This window comes from Zonotrichia albicollis, chromosome 18 (genome assembly GCF_047830755.1).
Source record: "Zonotrichia albicollis isolate bZonAlb1 chromosome 18, bZonAlb1.hap1, whole genome shotgun sequence".
Classification (NCBI taxonomy): Eukaryota; Metazoa; Chordata; class Aves; order Passeriformes; family Passerellidae; genus Zonotrichia; species Zonotrichia albicollis.
The window spans coordinates 5,411,246-5,432,404 of NC_133836.1; the positions used below are offsets into that span (position 1 = coordinate 5,411,246).

Genomic DNA, 21,159 nt, shown 5'->3' on the forward strand with positions numbered 1-21,159 from the left:
ATCTAATTCGCACTAACCAATCTAGTCCAGGATACAAATCCTATAGCATTTCCATACAGCCTATAAGAATCACTACATTATCATACTGTGTTACATTTTAAATCCTAAAATCTACTCTTTGGACTCTTTCTGCCAAGCTAGTGGGGTCTGCTCTGACCCTTGGACCTGTCTGCAAGCAGAGGGTATGTCATGGACATACTTTATGAAAAATCCCTTTGCTAGGATTTTTTCTCCTGAGAGGCCTCAGAGGAAAAGAAAATCAATAATTATCTGCTGCTGTGGAATGCAACAGGTACATCTTTGATTGGTCTCATGTGGTTGTTTTTAATTAACGGCCAATCACAGCCCAGCTGTCTCGGACTCTCTGCTCAGTCACAAGATTTTATTATCATTTCATTCAATTTCTATTCCTTTCCAGCCTTCTGAAGAAATCCTTGCTTCTATTCTTTTAGTATAGTTTTAGTATATAATTTTTTTAATATAATATCTATCATAAAATAATAAATCAGCCTTCTGAAACATAGAGTCAAGATTCTCATCTCTTCTCTTGTCCTGGGACCCCTGTGAACACCTCCACAAGGGTATTGTCTCATCAAAAGGGGATTACCTTCAGCTGGCCACACCATTGTTTTCCAGCTGTTTAGTAATTAAGGTATCTCAAAGCTTGCTTTCATTTCTACCTCACTTATAGTTTCCATATTCTCAAAATCTTTTGCCAGGCAAACATATTTATAAGGCTTTCCTGTTTCATCTTCCCCAACATTATTATCTGGAGCTTTTAGCAAAACCAGATTTAGTACAGAAATACACACACTCTTTTACGCTGGGTGCTACATATACTAATATACATATACTAGACACTAATCTTTACCCAAAATGTTGCTTAAATTGTGATTTAGATTTAAGCCATTACTATCTAATTATCCTGCTAAGGCATATTTGGAAGACAAATTGAAGTAGCATGTGTGCATGTTGCCTTACTCTCTGGTGTTCAAGCGAATGAATGGAGAGCCTTCCCTATCTGGCAGTGCATGCAAGCAGAAATTTAAGCTCAAGGTGAAGTCGCTATGTGAGTATAAGTGACCAACAGGATTTCCACCTTCCCCTAGAGGACAATAACACACAGAAGACAAATACAGCTCCTTACCTTTGGCCATTTGGGATTGAGGAGCCGTGCCTTGATGGCATCATCCAGGGCCTTGTCATACTGGTGGATTTTCATGTAGGCTGCAGAGCGGTTGCTGTAGAGGATGCAGTTCTGGGGGTCCACGCCCAGCGCCTCGTTGTAGAGCACGATGGCCGTGTGGAAGTCGCCGTCATGGCACGCCTGGTTGCTCTGCCGAACCTTCTCCACAAACTCGGCTTTGCTCAGCATGGGACTCTCGGGACTTTTTCTTCTCAAGGATTTTGATCCACAGAAAGAAAGCTGACAGCGGGGAAAAGGGAGAAATTGCGTGTTAGTGTTAAAAAAAGCTACTCAAAAAAGAGATTAAACTATTAGAAACTGTACAGCAAAAATTAAAGCCACCAGCATCACTGCAGAACAAATGACGACTTCAGAACCAGAACTTCTTAAAAAAGTAAATTGTTTGTCTATTGAATCTCCTTCTGAGGGTACAGGAGTACCAGAAAGAGTCTTGCAAAACATCATTCCCTATAAATGTTCTAGACAGAAGAGCAGCTGCAGTCTGTTTACAAATGCTGCACTCCACATGCTCAGAAGTGCTTTTGTCCTCAGCCATGCTACTGGATTCTACAGCACTAAGCAGAGCTGCCAGGTAGAGAACAGGTGGCAGCTGTGAATATGAAGATGATGTTGGTACATCTGAAGTTTGATATCATGGAGAAGCACAGGTATACACAGACAATGGAAAAACGTGTAAAACCTCTCCAAAGCAAAGAACCTGCCCTGCAACCTCTGCTCACAAACCTCATACCCAACAACACGCAGCTGCAAATTGTTCATATTTGAGAAGGGAAGGAGGAGTTTTTAGAACCATACACATTCACAGACGTAAGTGGGACATACAATTTATTGTAACAACAGAACAGTCATCCTCAGCAGAGCTACCCTCCCACACTGACAACTTCAAGTAATACAAAATAACAAAGAAAAAATATTTAAGCCTTCTAATTATAAGACATTTTTTAAAGTGAGCTGCAGAAAATCCTAGTTTGCAGTCCCCTTTGCAGTCAGTGATTGTTTCTGTCATGCAAATCCTACTCTCTCCCAAGGACACTCAAGAACTCAGCAGAACATCTCAGTCCAGCTCTCATCACAAGGCAGTTGGGAGCTGTGCAGTAACAGTATCTGGCAACAGGCAGCACAATACATATGGTAACATACAAAGTACTTGAAAATATTCATTAAAGGTTCAGACTACTATAATTAAGATTGGTGTCATCTAGTTTTAGTCCTGCAAATTGAAAAAGTTTAAGAATATCACATATTGTTACCACAACACAACAACCACAGGGCTTAAATACATTACCAGAGCCAGCTGGGGAATATTTTTAAAGGTGGAAAGGGAAGCAAGCTGCAAACTGACATCCTGTCACAAGGATCAATTGGTCTATAGACTTTTTTTTTCCTTTCTTCCTTAAGTCAAATAACAACAATAGAAAAGCATCAAGTTAGAAACTAATGATTTCTTATTTTTCTTATTATATCCATTCTTTTCTGACAGTGTTTGTGTGTTTGTCCAAGCTTTTTCTAAACTTCTCTATTGAAGGAGATTCTGTTCTTTACTCAGGCAATCTCCTTACACTGCTTCAAGATTTTAATAATTAAAATATTTTTCCTAATATCCAAATCTCCTTTATGTCAGTAAATGTACTGTTTCTTGTCCTGTAGTAGACTGAACCAAAACCTATTTTCCTTTCATCTGTGAGGTTGCTTTTTCTATAGCACTCTTGCTAATGCTAGCACTGAACACGTTGCTTCATTCAAGCAGTGCAATAACTCACACATCTGTGAGATCTGACAATAAACTTCATCCCATGGACAGCTTGTTGTGACCTGAGGGTAAGAACTGAGTATGAAAATTCAGCAGCTACATGGGCACGTGTCCAAACACAAAGCTGAGGAAACACTGAGCAAGGTAATTAGTCAGCAGAAGGCTTGGAGGTACTGCAGGAAAGAGGGCTGGTGAGTACCCAGGTGCCAGGGACAGCAGTTTCTTCATGTGTCTAAAGGTGGCTGTTGCCTCCCTCCCTGAGAATTTCCTGGTCACTGACCTGCATCAGGGACAATGAAAAATACCAAATGTCATCTATTTCCCACACTTTTATCACATTCAGAGCTAACAACTGCAGCTTCCACAAGCAGTACCACAACCGGCCATGAACTTAAGTTATTCAGAAGATAAATATTTCAAGAAATAGATTCCTCACCAGCTGTGGCCATAAGTCCTCTAGCAATAGGCTGGCCTGGTGTGAAGGCACAGCTGCCTCTGGAGAGCTCAGGGGCATCAGTGGCATCTCACCCACCCCTCTGCCTGACCACAGAGCCCAGGACCACCAAGAGCTACTGAGCCCTCAGCACTGGGGCCTCAGCAAGGGCACAAAACCCCAAGGAGCACCAGTGACACAAGCCCAACAACAGCTGTCTTTTCTGGCAGTTTATTATGCACAAACAAACGCACACAGAAAGCTGGTGATGATCCTTCCAGAATCACACTGGGAGTCTGTAACAACAAGGAAAATCCATGAGGACACATCCCCTGCATCCAAGTGAAGTGGTTTCTGCCTCTAATATCCTGTGACGCTAAACAATCTCATGAAAAAAGAAAAAAGGAAGCTATGATGGTAATTTGTGGAATATGTTCCTGTTTAATTCCTGCTATCATTAGAACTACGTAAGGCAGTAAAACATCATGAGCTAAAAGAAAAAACCCTGAAACAGTAAAACTGAGTCACTCTGGCACTCAAACCACAAATAAAAAAAGATTATGATTATGGTACCAACTCACAAAAAGTACTCATTAAAAAGTCATCCCCACTTTCCACTGCTCACCACTGCTCCTCTCCTGTTAACACAGTGGAAGGTGATGGTAATGCACATTTTTGGGCTGCCTAACATTTTGCTACAGAAGGTGCTTGCATGTACTAAACCAAAGCTAAAGAAGAAGTTTCCTAGTGCAGCAGAACAAATGAGATTCTAATGAAGTGCAGAAGAGGATTTAGTGAGAAAGTCTGAGTCAGAAGCTCATATATTTCTCATAAATCAGAAGATGGCACAAGCTTCTCAACACTACTTCTCCAAACCAGCATAAGACAGCAGAAATCAGCTCTGAGTGTCATGTCAGACAGAAGCTTCCACAATATCTCCTTCAGATCAGACTCAGCAACAAATTTCCTTCACTGGTGAGAAAGTCTCCTCTGGGAGAAGGTGCTTAGGATTTAACCCTGCAGGCCATGGAAGCGGAGTGTTAAAACACACACAACCTTCCTTGGTCTTTTTCAAGATGAAATTAACTCCCAACCACCCCCAAAGCAAACAGGAACTCAAATATACAGCAAAACTTCTCTTACAAGAACTTTTGTCTTCACTGACCAAGCTTGTTGAACTTAGTCCTCTCTACAGAACATCCATCAAATACAAGAAGTGCCCATACACACTGAAAGGTGTCTCTGAACATCCATGGGGAACAGATTCCCAGTGAGTCCCAGTAAGAATGACAAGAGACAACAGCAAATACACATTCTGCTCCAAGAGGACTAAAGAAAACAATGTGGTACAAAAGTAAATGTTTTATCAAAACACCAATGTTATACCTCTGAGCTTGCTGGTTTGTATGTAATTCCTCCTATTTAATGCTACATAATGCAAATAATTTATTTGATTTGATGATGCCTTGGGTGGCAAGTCCATAGTTAAGACACCTTTTTTAAAAAATTATTTATAATTTTTCAAAAAAGATACTGTATGACATGTATAATTTTTGTATTTTAAATTATCTAAATAGCTCAAGATACTTTTTAAAGCATTAGGAAGAGGAAAAAAACAAAAAGAGGCAAGCAGAAAAACTGGCATTCCTAATGGATTCTGAAAAAAAGGAGTGACAGTAACTTAAGCTAAATACAGGTTTCCAAAATCAGCTTAAATCTGTAACTGAGCTTCCCTTTCTAGGAAAACTTCTACACAACTTATATTTTAATCTGTAAAATGGTTTTATGGTTTCTCTGCATATTCTGGGGAATTACTGTTTTTCTGCAATAGAAATTGGCTTCAACAAGAGCCCAAGAACAAATAAAGCACATGAAGTATGTCCCTGATACCTCCCAGCAGCCAGCACTTCAGCCAGGCTGTACTACACTCCTGAAGAGATATGAAACCTTGCCAATCTTCCCCTAAACAGAGCAGAATTTCCACAGAAATACCATGGAAAGATAGGAAAGACCACCAGAACTGGAGGTTTAAGCCACTGCAGGATGGTATGAACTTATCAACAGGATGGAAAAAGATTTTTTTCTTAACTGGAGCTTAAATAAGATTTTCTATAGAAAATGGTTTTACTTTTAAAAATTTTTAAAAATGGAAAAAAGTTGTGAGCTTCCAATACTGAGCTTGGAGAGATCTGCACTTGTTACAGCAGTTAGATCCACCCTAATTTAAGGCATGCTACATATTGCTAAAAATTGTAAGAATTACAAATGTAATTGTAATAACATGTTGCTAATAATTGTAATTAATCCATAGTCAAATTTAAACAGTACTTTTTGGTTCATACATAATTTTTAAAGCTAGTTATTGTTAATAATAATTATATATAAATATAATTAAATCACAAACTATCAGTGAGAAAACAGACCTTTCCCTCTGATCTGTCTGGAGACAGAGGCAGCCACGAGGGAGTGATGGACCAGTAATTCAGCAAAAGCCAGGCATGAACAGTAACCTCGCTCACTCGAGGAACACCTGTTAGGGCAACCTTCAAGGCACATCCACTCATCCGTTTAGGAATTTATCCATTTGCCACATATCCATTTCAAAGAGCCCATAAAGGGCTCCATTAGCACCTGAAGAGCTCTTGTTCCACACCAAAAGAAAGCGCAGGAGAGATATTATCAAAGATCGTGAAAACCTCCAAGAAAAAGGAAAGACACTAAAATTATGAACAACTCCAGAAGAGGAGGAAGGACAAGAAGGCACAGGCACCCGGCTCTCTGGATTTCAACTCTAAATTCACTGGCGACAGCCAGGGGCATCCCTGGGGCTGCAACACCGAGCTCGGGGAGCGCAGGCTGTGCCCGGAGCAGCCCCGCTGATCGCCAGTCTGTGCTCGGTCACGGGCAGAGCCACATCAGTGACAAATTGGTGACATCTGCTGTCACTCCTGGTGCGCTGACTGAACCCAATCCCCGGGTTCTAAGCTCTGCCAGTGACAAAGCCCTTAACGAAGTTCCTAACAACTTTCTGTACCACTGGAGCAGGGTAAGGAGCTGTGCAGCGCTGCCAAGTACACCTGACACGCTCACCTCCAAACTTTGTAGATTTCAGCGAGACTCGAGTTTGTTTACGGGGGCGCCAGAGCGAGCACAATGCCCATGCCGACATCCGAGCTCTGTGCTCGCGAGGGTCCCGCTCCAGCTAGCGGCGGCCGGCGGCGTTCGGGGCACAGAGCCCCGCTCCGGGCCGGGCCCGGGCCCTCCGCCGCTCCTCACGGCCGGGACCCCCGCCCGCCCCGGGGCTCTCAGGCAGCGGGGTCACTCTCGGCACCCCAGCGTGCCCAGGGCGAAGGGAGCCGAGCTCTCGGCCTGGCGTTCCCGGAGCCCCGGCGGGAGCTGCCCCACGGCCGCCCGGCCCCTCGCCGCGCCTCGGGCCACCGGGCCTGCGCCCCCGCCGAGCCCCGTCCCGCTCCGGCCGGGACAGCCGCCAGCCCGCGCCCCGCAGCCTCCCCCGCCGCCCGCGTCCGGCCCGGCCCGGCACCTCCTTCCCGCCTCCCCGGCCGCTCAAGCGCTGCCCGTCCCGCGGCAACTCACCCGGGGAGGCTCCGCGTCCTGCTCCCGCCGAGCCCGGCCCACCGCCACGGCCCCCGGCGGGGGCGGCGGCGCCTGTTGCTCCATCGCGCTGCTGCTCCTCCTCCTCCTTCTCCTGCGGGGGCCGGGGCCGCCGCCGTCCCCGCCAGGCCGATCCCACTCCGGCCCCCGGCGCCACGTTCCGGGCCCGGCTGAGTGGGACCCGCAGTGCCCCGGCCCCGCCCCGGGGCTGGGCTCCGCCCGGACCCCGGGCACCCCCGCCCGACGGCGCCGGGCCCGCGCCGGACGTCCTGCGGCTGCCGTCGGGCTGCCCCGGCCCGGCCGCTCCTCTGCGGGCTCCGGCTGGAGCAGCGCTCGCCTCTCCGCCAGCACGGACGGGCTCCGTCCTCACGGAGGATGCGGCTCTGTCGCCGTGCGGGTGGGGGACCGTCGGCCAAAAGCAGCGGCAGCCTGAGCTCGAGAGTAAGCGGGGCCCACACGGACCGCAGGTGGTGATGCTGGTCACTAATGACACCGCACTAACCGGGCACAGCGAGCCTCAGCACTTTGTTTAACCCAACTTCCAACTGCTGTAAGCCATCCTGCCTCTTGAAATGAACAAAATGCATTATGCTGAAGACTCTTGTGCTGCAGATAAGTGATAAATATTTTCTTATCTATGTGAAAAGTGGATACCACTTCACCATAGTGAAACTTACTGTTCCATGGGAAAATTTGAGTCTGAAACTTTAGAAAGCTTTCTGCAATCAAATTATGAATACATGGCCAGCAGCCCAAAGGTGTGCCATCAAATGAGTGAGATCAAATTTAGGACATCATTGGAAAGCAGGTGTTAGTCAGGACCCAGGGAAAGGACCCAAACAATGCAGTTACTGATTATCTAACAACTGTGGTATGTAAGAAGATGGAGGAATAAATTATAGAAGTTTTCTATCTAAAAACAAATTGGCAGTGTAAATAGGAGCTAGGGAATTACCTTCTCATCAGCCACGATGTAGGTCTTTTAAAGTAACTGGTAATCAAAGCCCAAAGGTATCAGCACTTGCAGTAAAACAGGATGCAAATTTGGCTCAGTGCATCCTGTGATTCTTTTATGTAGCAAATGGCAGCTGAGTGTTCCCTTCTACTTCACATGAGCTACAGCAAGCACCAGAACTCCCTGAGGATGTGCCACCAACAGACTTGTACCAAAGGGCACATCCCCAATGAAAGACACACCTTTGTTCCATCACCCCACTGCATCTGGAGTGGAACCAGTAGCTTTGTTTCCATCCACATGCCCACAGATGTTTCTCCATCCAATCCATTAAGAAAGGTATCAATGTACAAGAATCAGCATTTTATCATTAACATTGGTTAATATCAAATATATCAAAACACACAAGTTCTCTGCAATGGGCACATACAGGAAAATGACTCATGAATATTTTAATTCCTACCTGACATGGGTTTATTCCATAATGCATTAAGTTTTATTCTTTACAAACATCTTGAACCAAAAGATGCATGTTGGACAACACAGTTACTAAACTGTTCTTTCAGTCAGTAATGATAATAATCAGTAATCCTTTAATAAGAGGCACACAGTTCAAAATTTTCACCCAACACAGGCAAGCAAGTTTTTCCTCTCAGCCAATTCCTAGTTCTTCCCTGACAGGAATTTATACATCTTTGTTTCATCTCTTGTTATCACGTTTCCTCTTACTCATCCCTCCTCTGGGAAATAAACATGGTACACACATGTTAAAACACCATGCAGATGGTAATTGTTGCTTTGGAAGCCAATCAGCCCCATCCCAGTGCACAGTGCTGTGATTCTGCCAGTCCAGCATTTACTGGGGAGCTTTACCTGAAGCCCAGAGCACCTCAAGGTCCATCAGAAGTTTTACATCTGAACTGAACTAAGTGTCCTCAGAAGTCTGTGGGCAGCATTGTGCCAGGTAATGCTGTGTCTCAGGCAAAAGCTCAGCAAGTTTAGTATTCCTTCTTCATCTGTTAGGACTAAGCTAATTTCCATGCCTAACCTAGAAATTGGAAAAGAAGAAACAGAGAATGTAGCTGGGGATGAAGCTAGCCTAAAAAAGTGTTAATAACTTAGTTCAGGAGTTTTTCTGATACTTTCATTGAGTCAGACAGCTGGATGGACTAGAACATGACTAATTGTGCAGATTCTCATGCATTCACAGCAGTCACTTCAATCTTACAAAGTTACTTTTATTTGAAAATTATACATCTTCAACCATTTATTCCATTATTGAGATTTTTCTTAATAAAAAAATCTGCTCTCCATAAAAAAGCTGTCATTAACAAAGTCATTTTCTCTTGCTTTTCACCTCATTTTCTGATAGGAGGTAGAAGGAACAGCACGTTTAGCAGAGCCATTGTCTTCATCATTGTCATGGGGACGCTTTCTCGTTGTGGTTGGCTGGAAGAAAAACACAGGAGGATGGCTCAGGAAACCAGGTAAGGCAGAACCTGACTTTCTGCTTGCTCCAGAACTACAGGTGTTGGACAGTGTGACCAAAAACTAACCCATGTTTCTCTCCCAAGATCAATCTAATTATATTTGATGGTTCTCATATAAGACATTGCTCCCAGCTTGAAACACTTACTGTTCACAATTTTCCTAATTAGCATCTGGTGATGAATGGCACAATGCTGTCCTAACCTTGCACCAGCACGAGAATTTTTACTTGAATACTAAACATTAGTGACTTGAATCCATTGAAAAAAAATACATTCAACAATTTTGTTCTAAATATAGGAATAATCCTTTAAAGCCTAGGCAAGTGTTTCTATCAATTTAAACAAAGTGTTGACAAAACATGGAAATCCATTGTTCAGGAAACAGAACTAACCAGCAGGCTGCCACATACAGCCCAAGGGTACATTTCTCTAAAGTGTCAAAATTAACTGATTTTTTTTATTAAAGATTACTTCAAAATGTAGTTTCTCTGTGAATCTTCAAATAATTACTGCACATACCATTTTTGATGTTTCTGGTGGGTTCATACTGGTACGTGTCTGAGCAAGGAGCTGTTCAAATGTAGTTTTCATATCCTCATCCTGCAAAAAAACCCAGCATCTAAGTAGTATATAGAATATTTAAGGGAAAAGCAATGATTATGAAAATCAAAGAGAAGTGAATGGGACATTCAGTGCTAGAGACAATTAGAAATAAAGATCATTGAGGTCCTAAGGATTTCAGCTGTTTTAACTGAGTTTTTTTAGGTGAAGGCAGTGGAGAGGGTCCTTTTCCTAAGCAAAGGAGTATTGCAGTATCTCATTTTTTTATTTAACTATTCTTAAGTGGTACAGAAAGCATTTGACCTGAATATGCATTTAATTTTATATGGAATTTTGACTTGTTTTGCCTTTCCAGTTCACCTGATTTGATTGTGGCTACATTTGAATTGATGGATAAGGTAAGAAATATTTTTCCATTGATGTAACAAAGACCTGTGGTTTTTCTTCAGCATGCAACCAAACTAATCTTGCACCATTCCAAAGACTTCAGTGAAGATTTCAGAGGCAGAAACAGCAATAATTGTTTATATGCCTTTAGAAAATGTTTTATTAAGCAAATACAGGTAAGAAGACATTTCCACTGAGCAGTACTTAGGTTTACACAGCTCAACAAGTTTTAAAGTTCTAGATTTGAGCAAAGAATGGAGTAAACAACTTGTTTTGGAAACACTAATTTGACAGCACTACTAATTTAAATAAATCTGCAGAACATGCTTATTTCTAGAAAAAATTTAGAAATTTCCTAGTGCCACCAAAATGATCAGAGGGCTAACAGGCATCAGCTGGTCACAGAGACAATAGGGTTTTTCCTGCTGACTTGTAAAGTCGAGACTTGCAGAGAACGCAAGAGGGAGAGAGGAGCCAGTAACTCCTCACTGCTCACAGGAACAGGACTGGGGAGCTCTTTTGGTGCTATGAGATGAGTGATACCCTAAACTGAGCATGCTGGATGCTGGCATTACAAGCAGGCAGTCTACATCCATCACCTATGAACACCTGACACTTAATAACAGCCCCTGCAGAGAAACAGCTCAAAGAACAGCAGCTGAGTGCTAGATTACATCTGGATTTATGGCTATGATGTTTTCTGGAACCTTCTGTCCTGTCTTCAAAATTAAACTTAATGGTAAGAGACGTCCTTACATGGAAAATAGAATCAAGTTAATAACAACCTGAATATATATATTGAAATATCTTAAATTCTTAGCTCATATAAATCAATCATCTATTTCCCCTTCCCCCTTATGCATACCAGCAATTTTAAAAATCAGTGTTGCAGGTTTCTGAATAATTTTTCTGCTCAGATTTGTAATTCAAGTGCAAGACTCTATATCTGATTAACTCACTGTAGATGTTGCACACAAAACTACAGTAAGTAAAACCCATGAATGTCAGGAAATGCTTCCTGATGCCCAGGAGCATAATCAAGACAAGTTAATCACTTTAAAGAGAATCCACACATGTTTTTTGTCTCAGAACACCATCAGCTGTTGAGCACTGAGGGATACTCCCTTGTTTCCCCCATTTCTTTATGGTCTTTACCAAAGCATCTGAAATTCTCCTGTTCCCAGAAAGCTCATAGGTTCAGTGGGTACCTCTGCCAAAATTAAGAAAAGACGACCTAAAGACTATTCCTCTCAAACCTAGACTGTAACAGGAGGCAGGGAAACCATCACTTCCTACTCAGAGGGTTCCCAAACCAGGGACATTTATTCCTGCACAGAGAGTAAGAACAAACTAGTATTGGATGCTTGCCAGAAACAAACTGCACTGCCTGCCCACACAAACATCTGAGGAGATGGGGCTCTGTTCCAAAGCTCAGAAGGAGAGGTCCATCCTACCAGAACCACAGTCAGACCTGGGCTCTAACAAACACATCTTGATCTCACACGTGAAAGAGTTCTGGGAAGAGGTGTCTCAGAAGGGATGCAGAAGCTGCTCATTGTATTGACAAAAGGTATTCAGGAGATTACTCCATGCTGCTTTTGCTGTCTCTACAGGGACTAAATCTCTGAAAACACAAGATATGAACAAGTTATCCTCAAACAACTCAGCTTTCACCTAAAACCCAATTCCTACCTGCAGCCAAGGATGCTCTAAGGCCTCCTCTGTGGTAAGACGTTTGCTTGGATCCACCACTAAGAGCTTCTTCACCAGATCCAGAGCTAAGACAATAAAATAAGCTGGTTGGCATGTGATCAATACACTCATTACCTGAAATATACCTACACCAAAACCATGTGTGACAATGTGCCTTACACCCCTTCAGAGCAATGCACACAAGTGCAGGCTGGGCAGATCCCTTTTGGTTTTGCTATGCATGGGGAGGGCTGCAGACTGCAACCATCTTTCATCTTTCCCTCACTCTTTCATCTTTCCTTCACACATACACAACTCAGCAATTCTCAGTATACCCGAATTACCCAGAGATATATTTAGCATATACACAGTTTATGTTCTGAGCACGCACAGGAGGCTCAGCACTTCCCTAAAAGCTTCAGTATTACTGTGGAAAAGCAAAGACAGCTTAATTTATCCTGGTTTACAGTGTCTTGGAAAGCAGATTATCCATCTGGGAAAGTGGGAGAGGAGAGACAGGACATACACATGTATGCTTAACATAAAGTTTCATCTTCTTAGGAAGCTGCTTAGTAGACACTGTGAAAAATAGGGCATTTATGTTGTATTTTATTACTCCAAATCTCCCATAAAGGAATTTCAGCAAGATTTACTTTTCATTTGATCAGATTATTCTGAATACATACAAGTAGGACTATGGAAATTATGTTAAGATTGTACATTCTCATGAATGTCTGATTAAATATTGAATAAGCTCCAAACTATCCAGGAAGGAGTTATAGTTGATAAGTTTATTAGACAAAGGATGACCACATCATTTATAAGAAACTCCTCTGCACATATAAAGAAGCGTCCAAGGTAAATACTACAATTATTTTGTGCATATAAAATGTCCTGAAAAACTAAAAGCACACAGACAGTAATTATCATTTCAGTTTGCTATGCAAAAACTCAGTTTCACAGACTACTTCACTTACAGTGGGCCAAACATAATAGATGATTCCTCAAATGTGACTGACACTTTCAGCTCAAAGACTAGCACCATGAAAGGACTCTCTTGGAACGTTTGTTTTTTGGAATTCTAACTCGTATTCCTTAAATTCCTGGTATTTTTGGTGCAACACTTGAAGAATCTTTAGGCAAAGTCTGTAGACCAGCTTGATAAAGTCAGAAGAAAAAGTGAAAAGTGGAGAAATAGATGTATGTGCCCACAAACTCTATGCTTGTGTGGTTAATTATGCTAAATACTACTAAGAAATCTCTTCAATAATAAAGTATGTTCTCATTCTAATGCTTTCACTACGAACTTAAAAAAATTTAATATATTAACTTAAAAATTAAACATATTAACACACAGTGTTAACACACAGCTGAAAGGAGGATAAAGGAAAACAAAAACTACAAGAAAAGAGGTAGATATTTTGCTACCCACTGTGCTGGAGTCATACCCATGTCTGACACATGCTTCCACTCTTTTGGAATAAATGTGTATTTTCCACGAGTGATTTGATCCCTCAGAGAGAGTTGAGTGTTTTGCTCATTGAATGGTGGATATCCACACAAGCTGTATAAAAGAAAAGAAGTTAAATAGCACTGAATATCTCACAGCAAATGAAACACTGAAATCACACATTTTAAGGCATCTGCTATGGTAGTGTTTTTATACTTGTAGAGTTTTAAACTTTCACTTCCTCAGACAGACACTGAAGTTGCCAAGTCTCAAGCCAGGTATGTCAAAGACTGCCCAGTGAAGGTACAGCTCCACAATATCTTACCATACAAAAAGAATAACTCCTAAACTCCAGCAGTCCACAGCTCGGCTGTATCCAGCAGTCCCAAGTGAATTTAGAACCTCAGGAGCAAGATACATGGGAGTACCACATAATGTTTTCATAAGAGAAGCTTCTCCAAGAATCTTGGATTGTCCAAAATCTGTAATCTTGCATTTAAAAATGGTAACACCACATTACATATTAGGATGGAGTGTACTAGAACACATCACATTGTAGACATAAATCAGGAGGTAGCATTAAGTTTCTTCCTTCCAAGCCAGTTCCAGTACATGACTATGAATAGAAGTCACCCCAAACATTATTGAGAATGGGAGAGGAGGAAGAGGGAGAAATATGACAAAGAATCACACTTTACACTAGCAAAAACACTCTAAGATATGCATATAAATGGATAACTACAGAATAAAGGTATTGTAGCCTATTAGAAGAGTTTTTGTGAAAAATAAGCATTTCAGCATGCAAATATAGTCAATGGTTTCTCAACACAAAAGAAAATACACAACCCTAATCCCCCCCCCAAAAAAAACCAAAAGAAAAAAAAAATCACTGTCACCATACAGCCTGGACATTTGTGGGAATGCTGTCTGTAATTCAAGAATTTAGATTTTATTGGGGAAAAAATAATTGACATTTGAAAATAGATGTGTAGTGTATGGATTGAAATATCCATAAAAGTAAAATTATAATTATTAAAAAAAAGGTCTATGTTTCAAGTTACTTCATGGTTTGTATTACTAATTCCATAATATCTTTTTGGCTGTGTTCAATGAAATATCAAGGAGCATGTGAAGGAACACTCCCAAATTTCTCCATTAACAAGAAATGTAGTTTTCCTTACCTTTACAAGACATATCTCTTCAGTGGATGAAAGTAGCACATTTTCTGGCTTTAGATCTCGGTGTATAATTCCATTGTCATGAAGATACTAAATATACACAGATGGACAATTAAGGAAAAACAGATTATTAACTTATTTTAAAATGTAAGCTTTCCGTTTTTTCTCATGGCAATGGCAGGATAACTGAAAGCTGTGTAAGAGGAGGGCAAACATTTAAAGCTTCCTAACATGGGACTGTCCCTTAAAAAAAACAAAACAAAATGAAAACAAAACAAAATGAAAACAAAATAACCCACGCCAAAAGACCATCACAAAAAACAAAAAAGCACCTTAGAAATCATTATGCTTCAAATGTCAAATCTCATGCAAGCACAGTGTGCAGACCCATGTTCTCTATCACTTTTGTAGGAATTCTGCTTTTCTGTCTCTCTCTTGTTAAATCAACTTGTTAAGAACACTGTGCTGATGGCTTACATGGGTTTCAGCAATGACAAGTGACAGAAAAACTCATCTTAGTGACTTTTTTTTGGGTAGAATTCACGATTATGTACCTTTACTGCCAGCAGCATCTGATAAAAGTACAACTTGCAGATTTCTTCTTTCATCTTGACTGGCCTTGACACTCTGTGATACAATTCTCCTCCTTCCATCCTAAAACAAATGCAGGCTAACAAACCAACATGTAACTTCCAAAAAATTCATCTCATTAGACAAGACTAAGACCAAAACATTTGGCTATTCTGGCTACAGGGAAATAATTTATTTCTGAAAATGAGTGAACATCCTAAACACAGCACATGCATGGCTGAGTTAAGGTCAATCTCATGAGTCTGCACTGGGAGTTGTTACATGATTTTTGATCATACCCCTCTTGTCAGGCCTTTTGAGCCTCTGACAAGCTCAAAAATAAAATAAAATAAAATAATAAAATAAAATAAATAAATAAAATAAAATAAAATAAAATAAAATAAAATAGCAGCAATCCACAACAGCAGCAGAGCAAACAATGCCCAGGCCTTGAGTGCCTATAAGCATAGAAGGATGATTTCTCCTGGTTATACTAGCTCCTAATCTTACAAAGGTTTTACAGAAAAGGCAGACCAGCAAAAGGAAAACAAAATAAAAAAGCAAAACCTCCATAGTTCATTGTGGCTATAAAAAAAAATTTTGTTTTATGCATTTACTTTCAAACAGGTTACTTACAGTTCCAAAACAATGTAGTAATCCTCTGCTTCAAAGAAATTTTTAATCTTGATTAAGCAAGGCTAACAGAAAAGGAAACACAAACAGAGACACACAAAATAGAATAATTTGTAAAAAGTAATCCTGAAGTTCTTATTTCAATATTTCAAACCAGGTCACTTAAGCTAACACTTAACACAAGTGACTTGCAAGCACCTCAGACTACACCCTCAATATTTCATCTATTTTACATGCAGAGGAAAGAGGGGATAAAAAAAATCAAGAAATTGCCAGTGAAAACTAGTCTTTGTATTCAGTTCTTTTGCAGCATTTACAAAAACCTGAATCAAAGAAAAATTTCTGCAATAGTGCCTCAGGTTAAAATTTCTCCTGTGATGTTTCTTCTCAAATTTATATCTAAGTTATCCAAAGCTTTAAAATCTCAAATCTGCTAGGATATAATACACTTAAAAGAATAAAAAAAGAACCATTCAATAATTTACAAGGGAAATTATATATCCCTTTTAACACATTTCTGAATGGATAAAATTGCTCTTTCATTACTACACTAAGGTCAGTAAACTAAACAAGTACATACAGGAGGGAGCAAAAAATAATAAAAATGTACAGTAATACTCACATGATCTATTTTCTTCAAAATTTCAATTTCTGTATTGATATTAAAACCTGGGTTCTATTAAAAGAATCAAATACCATATTGGGTAAGACAGAGCTGTTCTGGAATAAGACACATGAGAAATAAGAGACAATACCAGGAAAGACATAATTCCATGCCTTTTGCTACTCTAAGTGACCATAACATACAATTTTTTTCCATAAAATGATGAGATACCTTCAGTGAATTAAATAAACAGTGTGCTGTCACTATCTGAAGCAAGATATTGCTCCAGCCATGAAATTTCACTGCAGGTTAGAAATCCTCAAATAACTTCCAAATTAAAAAAAAAATAATTGTTTTTGCTCATATACTTGTATTTAAACAGCTTTTCTCCCTCCAAGATGCTTTGCAGATGGGCCAACCTAACATTACATGCTACTATTTTGCAAGATAACATAAACAGATTCTCTAACCCGTGGCTTAGGCTCAGCTAATGAAATCAGCTCAGCAGGGATTTTTTGCTCTTCTTCCAATCCAAATCAATCTTGGAACACACAACTTAACCCATACACAACATTCCAGATACACTCCTGTGTCTGTTTTGGGGAATGCCATGTATCAGTAATTATAATTCACAACAGCATCTTGAGCCAGTTGTCTTTGCAATTCTCCAAATTGTGGCTTCTGCCATTAGACCTTCCCTAAAAGCTTCATACAATTTTCTTAAAATATATTATGATGCAACATTCACTAGAATTAGTTTAGCTGGTACATTTTTGGTCAAGACTGTGCTGGTTATGATGTGTCTCTCTGATGAATTTTAGGACATAAACCAAACCCTGCAAGACTCCACACCACCCATTGGATAAATCCCATTAAAAGTCCTGAATGGTGAACCTAATGGAATGTAGTCAAGGAATAAAAACAAAAATTCTGTGCATCATACAACATCAAAAAGCATTTTTAAATTAAATGCTGAAGACATTAAGTAAGAAAATCCTCATTTGAAGACAGCTGAGGAGTCTGAGAAGTTACCAAATATTCCAGGACCACTGCAAGGTAGCCAAGACAGACAGACAAACAGCAATACTTACTTCTTCATTCAAGCCACTTGCCACAAACTTCCGTTTATTGATGATTTTCACTGCAACTTTGTTACAGGTGCTCTTCTCAAATGCCAGTTTGACTTCTCCACAGGCACCACTACAACAGGAACACAGCTCTGTCAAAAATCTGTGTAACAAGTGCAGGCAAATGAAAGCATAAATTGGAGCTGGGCTGCTTTCTAACTTTCTGAATAAGGATGCTTACCTTCCCAAAGTCTTTGACATAATATATTTCTCTCTGAATTCTTTAGGAAACATCATCTGATCATCCACCGTAAGATCAGAAAATACAAACACTGGGAAGACAAGTGGACATCATTTTCCCATTATTAGGTTTAAATTTTTTATTAGAACAAACAGCTATGTTTTGTGAGCTTTTATAGTCAACAATATAACTGAGAAAATAGTGCCTGCTAGAGGAAAAACTAAATATATGCTATAAATTATACCAGCTATGGGTTAGCAAGGTGATCTTATTGCTAAAAAATTGCATTTTGGGATTAAATTCACAACAGTCTTTAAGTAATGAATTACATTTAAGGACAAAAGGAGCAAAAATTTCAATGTTCCAGCAAAGATAAAAGAGATCTAGTTAGGTATCTGGAGCTTTTTTTTCAACTTTTCTTGAATAACCTGTTTACCCTGTTCCCACCATCATATGCACAGCTACTGAAGCCCAAAAGGGTTTCACAAACAGGAAAAAACCTATAAAAGTTTATATTCTAGTAAGGTGCTGCCTGATCCAGATTTCTTTAAGTTTTCTTTTTCAGGTTTTTTCCTAGGGTTGACATGGATAATTTTCATGTAAGTACTAAAACACCTATTAATGAGATGTGCTCATGACGCAGCTCAGCTCCCAAGAAACACAATCAAATCAATGCAGAAACAACCTCCTGGTCAATACATAAAAAATCTATTTAAGTTAAAGCACATTTTACCCTTATTGGTCAGTACAGACAGTGCAATTTCAGAGTTGTGTGTCAGTGGGAGCCTCCTCCCTCTTCCAACGAGCTCTCTATTTACAAATGTTCCATTTGCACTGTGGTCTTCAATGTAGGCAACATAGGAATTTCTTGGACCCATTTCCTCAAAGAGAAAAAAAAATGGGGAAGATGACAGTAAAGATCAAATGACTTTACAATAAAGACATGATACACTAGAAATTTACTATTGTTGACTCAAGAAATGAGACCGAGTTTATTTCATAAACCATATGAATGGGGTATTGCCAAGTCACATTAAAGGAGTTAACCCTGAAGATACTTAGATTTCTTTAGGATCTCTGCCTCAAATTCTCTTTTTAAATTATGCCAAAATAGACAGAATTAACACTTTTAGCACTTACCCTGAAAATTCGGAAGTGCTTCTTGCTATAGTTTTGGTAGAAGCCAGTCTCAGACAATCCCAGCTTAGAAAAACTGTAATCACAGCTTTTGTCCCTCCCAAACCAGTACTCCTCATTGACACAGTCTGCAGAGGAGGGGAAGGTACAGCAGAGAGAGAAGACAATGTTGCAGGAAGTTAATAACTATGGCAATACAGAATGATTCCAAATGGTAATGGATAGGATAACAGAGACAAGATTCTTCCCAAAGAAAGTTTAACTCATACAAAGCACTACACTTTGTCAAATTCTTTATTAATTTTACCCTCTTCAGCAGTGTTATTTTTCAGTTCACCATCAGCAATATAGAGACATATAACTAAAAAAAATAAATTATAATTTTTTTTTAATTAAGCATGTAACAAAGGATATGAACACCCCAGAATTTCTGTGAGTCTATGGCAGCTGTATAAGTGAGAACTCAGTGTAAACACTGGGATGTAGTATGGAAAAAAACATTATAGCAAAAAGTTCCATACCTAAATTTGCTTGTACCTAACTTGAAAATGAAAAGACACTGCTCTTCAACAAGCTGCTCAGAACTTTTCTGAGATCCTACAAAGAAACCAAGAGATTTATTACAGGATGCACCTACCACAGTTGCTGAAACCTTTTCCAAGTGCAAAGAGTCGGCCCCAAGGCTGAGGAACCAGCTCTTCAGATTCCTGGTCCTCAGGGATGGAGGGAAGCTCCTGAGTGGGAACAGTGTCCAAGGAACTGACAGTGCCAGAACTTAAGGAAGACTGACTAGTGCTCTGTGAGCCACTGGAAGAACTGGTCCCACTCTGAGGCTGCTGGGCACTCTGAGACTGCTGTGCTTCACTTCCAGTCTCTCGAGACATGTTGGCTTTAAAAGAGAATGTCAAAAAACCACAATTACTACAGGAAAGTAAAATTGGCAAGCACTCACACGCTGCATTAATAATGTCCAAATCCATTCACAGCCTCAAAGAAGTAAAACTTACAACCAAAGCGTGCATGTCTGGGTTATACGTAAATTCCCAGGAAGTGTGCAAAGCAGGATGGTTTTCCTTTTAAAAGGCAACGTGGGGCGGCCTCTGCTGGTTCTACAGCAGAACTAACCCTGATTTATTCCCGAATTGCTACCGAGCACTTCAGCGCTCCCATAGGGTCACACAGGCATGGGCTGTGCTCTGACAGAGCATCCCCGCACGGAGCAAGGGACCACGGCTGGTCCCCAAACAAAGAGAAAACCGAAAGGAGTAAGAACTGTAAAATCACATAGGTTTTCTTGAAAGCCTCCGAGAGATTTATCACACCTATGCATAATAAGTGTCCAAATCCTTGCCAGATTCAGACGCTGCCCGACAGCTGCCGGTTAATTTTCAGACTGACTCAATGCAGGAAACAGCCCGGAAATTCACAGCCTCTGGTGCCTCCTTCTCTATTTAAAGGCCGCCCCAGCCCCCCCTATAGCCAGCTTCCCCCAGCACAGCAGTGCCCACGAGCCTTCCAACCTTACCAGCTGTATATGGGGTTTTTAGCTGCTTGCCATACAATTTAATGTATATTTCTTCTTATCCTTTGCTACATTTCATTACGAGCCATAAAACCACGGCAGCTCCCAAGTTCCCGTCCCGTTCCTTACAGGTGTTTACAAACATGGGCGAGGCCCAGAGCTCCGCCCGCAGACAGAACAGACCCACGGAGCCATTGGGGCTGGAAAGCACAGAGACCATCGAGTGCCACCGCACTGCCAAAGCCACCGTGCCCTGTCCCCTGTCCCACACGGCTGCGGGACCCTCCAGGGATGCTGACCCCACCACTGACCCGTGCAGCCCTTTCCATACCGGCGCTTTCCCTCGTGTCCAAGCTGAACCTGCCTCTGAACGCTCAGACAGCGGAGCCGTGCCTCAGCGGCCACCTCGCACCGTGCGGCCCTGCCCTCCGGAGCTCTGCTGCCCCGGACCGACACCGGCACCGGCGGCCCCGCCGCCCTCACTGAGCACTGTGGCCCCGCGTGGCCAGCGCGTGTGTCCCGGGAGAAGCGGGGCTCGCAGCCCGCGGCGGTGCCGGGCCGGGAGCGGCGCGGGGCCGGAGCGGGACCCGAACTCACGGCTCGCGGAGCTCGCGGAGCTCACGCCGCCGGGCCGGGGCCGCCGTGCGCGCCGCGCGCGCGCCCCGAGCGC

The 21,159-nt window shown here is 41.4% G+C and overlaps 2 protein-coding genes and 1 long non-coding RNA gene across 4 annotated transcripts in view; 1 reads left to right on the forward strand and 2 right to left on the reverse strand.

Moving 5' to 3' along the window:
* TTC28 (tetratricopeptide repeat domain 28) overlaps nt 1–7,181 on the reverse strand; it is a 108,064-nt gene extending 100,883 nt beyond the window's left edge. For both annotated transcript variants that reach the window (XM_074553940.1, XM_074553939.1), the window contains exons 1-2: nt 6,985–7,181; nt 1,148–1,426 (exon numbers count right to left, since the gene is read on the reverse strand). In XM_074553940.1, the coding sequence (XP_074410041.1) occupies nt 1,148–1,426; nt 6,985–7,068 (363 nt within the window). In that variant the 5' untranslated portion in view covers nt 7,069–7,181. The remainder of the gene's footprint in view (nt 1–1,147; nt 1,427–6,984) is intronic.
* On the forward strand, nt 7,171–18,570 carry LOC141731124 (uncharacterized). Its single transcript, XR_012583053.1, has 4 exons — nt 7,171–7,552; nt 9,330–9,444; nt 10,364–10,406; nt 17,344–18,570. It is a non-coding gene; the product is annotated as an uncharacterized LOC141731124 (long non-coding RNA).
* Nucleotides 8,324–21,131, reverse strand: CHEK2 (checkpoint kinase 2). The gene is made up of 15 exons (XM_074553943.1): nt 20,821–21,131; nt 19,605–19,856; nt 18,971–19,095; nt 18,564–18,711; nt 17,831–17,921; nt 17,614–17,722; nt 16,541–16,594; nt 15,922–15,983; nt 15,270–15,369; nt 14,719–14,805; nt 13,863–14,026; nt 13,536–13,651; nt 12,088–12,173; nt 9,967–10,047; nt 8,324–9,406 (listed from the first exon to the last, which is right to left on the reverse strand). The coding sequence occupies exons 2-15, from the start codon at nt 19,849–19,851 to the stop codon at nt 9,311–9,313; spliced, it is 1,566 nt and encodes a 521-aa protein (XP_074410044.1). The 5' UTR covers nt 19,852–19,856; nt 20,821–21,131; the 3' UTR covers nt 8,324–9,310.
* Between the last annotated feature and the right edge of the window lie 28 nt (nt 21,132–21,159).